The sequence below is a fragment of the Bison bison genome, unplaced genomic scaffold (assembly GCF_000754665.1).
Source record: "Bison bison bison isolate TAMUID 2011002044 unplaced genomic scaffold, Bison_UMD1.0 scf7180017864244, whole genome shotgun sequence".
NCBI lineage: Eukaryota > Metazoa > Chordata > Mammalia > Artiodactyla > Bovidae > Bison > Bison bison.
In genome coordinates this window covers 3,386,589-3,392,365 of record NW_011494816.1, presented here as the reverse complement: position 1 = coordinate 3,392,365, position 5,777 = coordinate 3,386,589, and the positions used below count along the sequence as shown (strand labels likewise).

Below are 5,777 nucleotides of genomic sequence, written 5' to 3'. Positions count from 1 at the left end.
AAGGAGATCCAACCAGTCCATTCTGAAGGAGATGAGCCCTGGGATTTCTTTGGAAGGAATGATGTTAAAGCTGAAACTCCAGTACTTTGGCCACCTCATGTGAAGAGTTGACTCATTGGAAAAGACTGATGCTGGGAGGGATTGGGGGCAGGAGGAGAAGGGGACGACAGAGGATGAGATGGCTGGATGGCATCACTGACTCGATGGACGTGAGTCTGGGTAAACTCTGGGAGTTGGTGATGGACAGGCAGGCCTGGCGTGCTGTGATTCATGGGGTCGCAAAGAGTTGGACACGACTGAGCGACTGAACTGAACTGAACTGAGTGACTGTATAACATCCAGCTGAAGACTAGCAGGGGGTACTCTTTCTGCCCACTTCTGATGCCTATGTCAGAAGCTTTCTCTACCTCCTTTATACTTTAATAAAACTTTATTACACAAAAGCTCTGAGCAATCAAGCCTCGTCTCTGGCTCCAGATTGAATTCTTCTCCTCCGGGGGCCAAGAATCGCGGCGTCTTTGTGTGATTCAACAACAACCTTTCACACCTACAGTGGTGCACTAGCAGGGGCCTCCTGACCATTCTGCCTCCCTCAACACAACTCACCCTCCAGTTTGGTCAAGGAGTTTGCTTTCCACAAAGTTGTAAATGTCCTGGAATTCCTGTTCCCGACAGGGAAGAGACTCCGGTACAGCAGCAACATGCAGCCTACAGTGGTGGTAAATGAGGGAAAAGGAGGACATTAGAAACAATTTACTGTCAACTCCATAAAAAAGGAAAAGACTTATCTATAGTTTCTACAGGAAACCTTAATCACAAATCCACGGGAATGCCTTCATTCTTAAACCTCTTCATTTGGCTCTTCTCCACCCAAACAAATTAAACAGCTCAGTGGTTCTAATCAAGAGTACATATTACTTGGGAGCTTTCCCCAGATCATGTGGGTGGACCTCATCTCACATAAGATTATGATTCAGCTGATTTCTGGCAGGATCTAGGCTTACCTATTTTTAAAAAGTCCCTACAAAGTTCTAAAACGTACTGCAACTGAGAAGCAGTGTCATGACCTTCCATCCCTGAGAAAGGGGTAGCAGTGCACTGCAGACTCCTCCCAGAACTTGTCCACAGTAGTTCACTCAGACACTGCTTGAGAGGTTTCTCCTTTCTAAACATGCACCTTCATTTTACCCTCTACCTTTATTATATACTGGGCTTCCCTGATAGCTCAGTTGGTAAAGAATCTGCCTGCAGAGCAGGAGACCCCGGTTGGATTCCTGGGTCAGGAAGATCCACTGGAGAAGGAATAGGCTACCCATTCCAGTATTCTTGGGCTTCCATTGTGGCTCAGCTGGTAAAGAATTCACCTGCAGTGCGGGAGACCTTGGTTTGATCCCTGGTTTGGGAAGATCCCCTGGAGAAGGGAAAGGCTACTCACTCCAGTATTCTGGCCGAGAGAATTCCATGGACTGTATAGTCCATGGGGTCGCAAAGAGTCAGACACAACTGAGCAACTTTCACTTTGTTACTATATACAGAATGACTAGGAAGTACTGCCAGTTCACATGAATAAAAGCAGAGGTCTGCTTCGGCCTATCTGAAAGGGGCCCCAGAGAGGCGTCACCTTAGCCGGGCCTCTTCCAGCATGTTAGTGGGCCCCTGGGCAGTCAGGTTTCGGCTGCGGATCCGGGGAGTGGCATCACGTGGTGTTCTGGGCTCAGGCTGTGTTCAAAAGAGGGAAATTTAGATAATCAACAAGGACCTACTGTACAGCACAGAGAACTCTACTCAATATTCTGTAATAACCTAAATGGGAAAAGAATCTGAAAAATCGTGGATCTATGTATATGTATATAACTCAATCACTTTGCTGTACACCTGAAACTAATACAGCACTGCAAATCACCAATACTCCAAAACAAAATAAAGATTTTTAAGAGAGAGAACATATTTTAGAAGGGAAAAACAAAGCAAACTCCATCCAGGATGCATCAGCAAATCTGATTTCTGATGATCTGATAAGAGGAAGAGAGGTAGTGAGTCAATTCCTCTAAGTTTTTTCCTGTATAAAGTACCAAGATTCTCCCTTTCTCCCCTCACATTACACATACATTTTGTTCACAGTCCAAACAATTTCTCATTTCTAATTTACATATAGTATGAGGATCTGAAAACACTGTCAGTCTGACTCAATGAAACTATGAGCCATGCCATGTAGGGCCACACAAGACGGGCAGGCATGGTGGAGAATTCTGACAAAATGTGGTCCACTGGAGAAGGGAATGGCAAACCACTTCAGTATTCTTGCCTTGAGAACCCCATGAACAGTATGAAAAGGCAAAAAGATAGGATACTGAAAGGTGAACTCCCCATGTCGGTAGATGCCCAATATGCTCCTGGAGCTCAGTGGAGAAATAACTCCAGAAAGAATGAAGAGACGGAGCCAAAGCGAAAACAACACCCAGTTGTGGATATAACTGGTGATGGAAGTAAAGTCCAATGCTGTAAAGAACAATATTGCACAGAAACCTGGAATGTTAGGTCCATGAATCAAGGCAAATTGGAAGTGGTCAAACAGAAGATGGCAAGAGTGAACGTTGACATTTTAGGTATCACCGAACTAAAATGGACTGGAATGCATGAATTTAACTCAGATGACCATTATATCTACTACTGTGGGCAGGAATCCCTTAGAAGAAATGGAGTAGCTATCATGGTCAACAAAAGAGTCTGAAATGCAGTACTTGGATGAAATCTCAAAAATGACAAAATGATCTCTTCGTTTTCAAGGCAAACCATTCAATATCACAGTAATCCAAGCCTATGCCCTGACCAGTAATGCTGAAGTTGAACGGTTCTATGAACCCACAAGACCTTCTAGAACTAACACCCAAAGAAGTTGTCCTTTTCATTATAGGGGACTGGTGTGCAAAAGTAGGAAGTCAAGAAATACCTGGAGTAACAGGCAAATTTGGCCTTGGAGTACAGAATGAAGCAGGGCAAAGGCTAATAGAGTTTTGCCAAGAGAATGCACTGGTCATAGCAAACACTCCCTTCTAACAGCACAAGAGAAGACTCTACACATGGACATCACCAGATGGTCAATACTGAAATCAGATTGAATATATTCTTTGCAGCCAAAAATGGAGAAGTTCTATACAGTCAGCAAAAACAAGACCGGGAGATGACTGTGGCTCAGATCATGAACTCCTTATTGCCAAATTAAAACTTAAATTGAAGAAAGTAGGAAAACCACTGGACCACTCTGGTATGACCTAAATCAAATTCCTTACGATTATACAGTAGAAGTGAGAAATAGATTCAAGGGATTAGATCTGATAGACAGAGTGCCAGAAGAACTATGGACAGAGGTTCGTGGCATTATACAGGAGGCAGGGATCAAGACCATCCCCATTCACGAAAAAGAAATGCAAAAAGGCAAAACGGTTGTCTGAGGAGGCCTTACAAATAGCTGTGAAAAGAAGAGAAGCTAAAGGCTAAGGACAAAAGGAAAGATATACCCATTTGAATGTTGAGTTCCAAAGAATAGCAAGGAGAGATAAGAAAGCCTTCCTCAGTAATCAATGCAAAGAAATAGAGGAAAACAACAGAATGGGAAAGACTAAGAGATTTCTTCAAGAAAAGTAGAGATATCACGGAAACATTTCATGAAAAGATGGGCACAATAATGGAAAGAAATGGTACGGACCTAACAGAAGCAAAAGATATTAAGAAGAGGTGGCAAGAATACACAGAAGAGCTGTACAAAAAAGATCTTCATGACCCAGATAATCACAATGGTATGATCACTCACCGAGAGCCAGACATCCTGGAATGCAAAGTCAAGTGGGCGTTAGGAAGCATCACTACAAACAAAGCTAGTGGAGGTGATGGCATTCCAGTTGAGCTATTTCAAATCCTGAAAGATGATGCTGTGAAAGTGCTGCACTCAATATGTCAGCACATTGGGAAAACTCAGCAGTGGCCACAGGACTGGAAAAGGTCAGTTTTCATTCCAATCCCAAAGAAAGGCAATGCCAAAGAATGCTCAAACTACCACACAATTGCACTCATCTCACATGCTAGTAAAGTAATGCTCAAAATTCTCCAAGCCAGGCTTCAGCAGTACGTGAACCGTGAACTTCCAGATTTTCGAGCTGGATTTAGAAAAGGCAGAGGAACCAGAGATAAAGTAGCCAACATCCACTGGATCATTGAAAAAGCAAGAGAGTTCCAGAGAAATATCTGCTTTATTGACTATGCCAAAGCCTTTGACTGTGTGGATCACAACAAACTGGAAAATTCTTCAAGAGATGGGAATACCAGACCATCTTACCTGTCTCTTAAAAAATCTGTATGCAGGTCATGAAGCAACTGGACATGGTAAAACAGACTGGTTCCAAATCGGGAAAGGAATACGTCAAGGCTGTATATTGTCACCCTGCTTATTTAACTTATATGCAGAGTACATCATGACAAAGTGGGCTGGATGAAGCACAAGCTGGAACAAGATTGCTGGGAGAAATATCAATAACCTCAGATATGCAGATGACACTACCCTCATGGCAGAAAGTGAAGAACTAAAGAGCCTCTTGATGAAAGTGAAAGTGAAAAAGTTGGCTTAAAACTCAATATTCAGAAAACTAAGATCATGGCATCTAGTCCCATTACTTCATGGCAAATAATGGGGAAACAGTGGAAAGAGTGACAGAGTTTATTTTGGGGGCCTCCAAAATCACTCCAGATGGTGACTGCAGCCATGAAATTAAAAGATGCTTGCTCTTTGGAAAAAAAGTTATGACCAAAAGAGATGGCATATTAAAAAGTAGAGACATTATTACTTTGCCAGCAAAGGTCCATATAGTCAAGACTATGGTTTTCCAGTAGTCATGTATGGATGTGAGAGTTGGACTATAAAGAAAGCTGAGCGCCAAAGAATTGATGCTTTTAAACTGTGGTGTTGGAGAAGACTCTTGAAGGAGATCCAACCAGTCCATCCTAAAGAAAATCAGTCCTGAAATCTTCATTGGAAGGACTTATGCTGAAGCTGAAGCTCTAATACTTTGGCCACCTGACGCGAAGAACTGAGTCATTTGAAAAGACCCTGATGCTGGGAAAGATTGAAGGTGGGAGGAGAAGGGGATGTCAGAGGATGAGATGGTTTGATGCCATCACCAACTCAATGGACATGTGTTTGAGTAGACTCCAGGAGTTGGTGATGGACAGGAAGGCCTGGTGTGCTGCAGTTCATGGGGTCACAAAGAGTCAGACACAACTGAGTGACTGAACTGAACTGAACTGACGAAGGAATGAATAAAAGTACAGATAATATACTTTTTCAAATAAACTTATCTTAAAAGAAAGACAAATATTAAGAAATCCTAAATACTCTACCCCAATACAGGGTAGAGTAGAAGGCATAAACTAGGTTTGATTCATAAGATCCTCCTCTATTCCACCCCCGTGAGTTGCATTTACTGATTAAAATTTTAAAAATCATCCCTAAAAAAAAGATTCTCCTTTAGACTTTTTGAAAATATGGCCAAACTTTAGTTCAGAATTTCCAAAATTCACTACATAGTACCCAGAGAAACCTCCCCAGACTTTTCCACTCCAGACCTCAGGGTCACTGTTCAGCTTAGGCCAACAGCCCTATTTTACTATTCTGTTCCTTGCCTCTGGCTCACTAGAGCAGGCCTGCTACCCAGCAGTATCCACAGGGTTTTCACAAAGCACTCCCTTTTGTGGGGGCGTTTCACCTACCAACCCTCTGCTTCCAG

General features: G+C 42.8%; 1 protein-coding gene across 4 annotated transcripts in view; it reads right to left on the bottom strand.

Moving 5' to 3' along the window:
- ORC1 (origin recognition complex, subunit 1) overlaps positions 1–5,777 on the bottom strand; it is a 37,724-nt gene that overhangs the window by 11,270 nt on the left and 20,677 nt on the right. For all 4 annotated transcript variants that reach the window (XM_010847180.1, XM_010847183.1, XM_010847179.1 and 1 more), the window contains 2 exons: positions 1,622–1,719; positions 607–708 (listed from right to left, as the gene is read on the bottom strand). In XM_010847180.1, the coding sequence (XP_010845482.1) occupies positions 607–708; positions 1,622–1,719 (200 nt within the window). The remainder of the gene's footprint in view (positions 1–606; positions 709–1,621; positions 1,720–5,777) is intronic.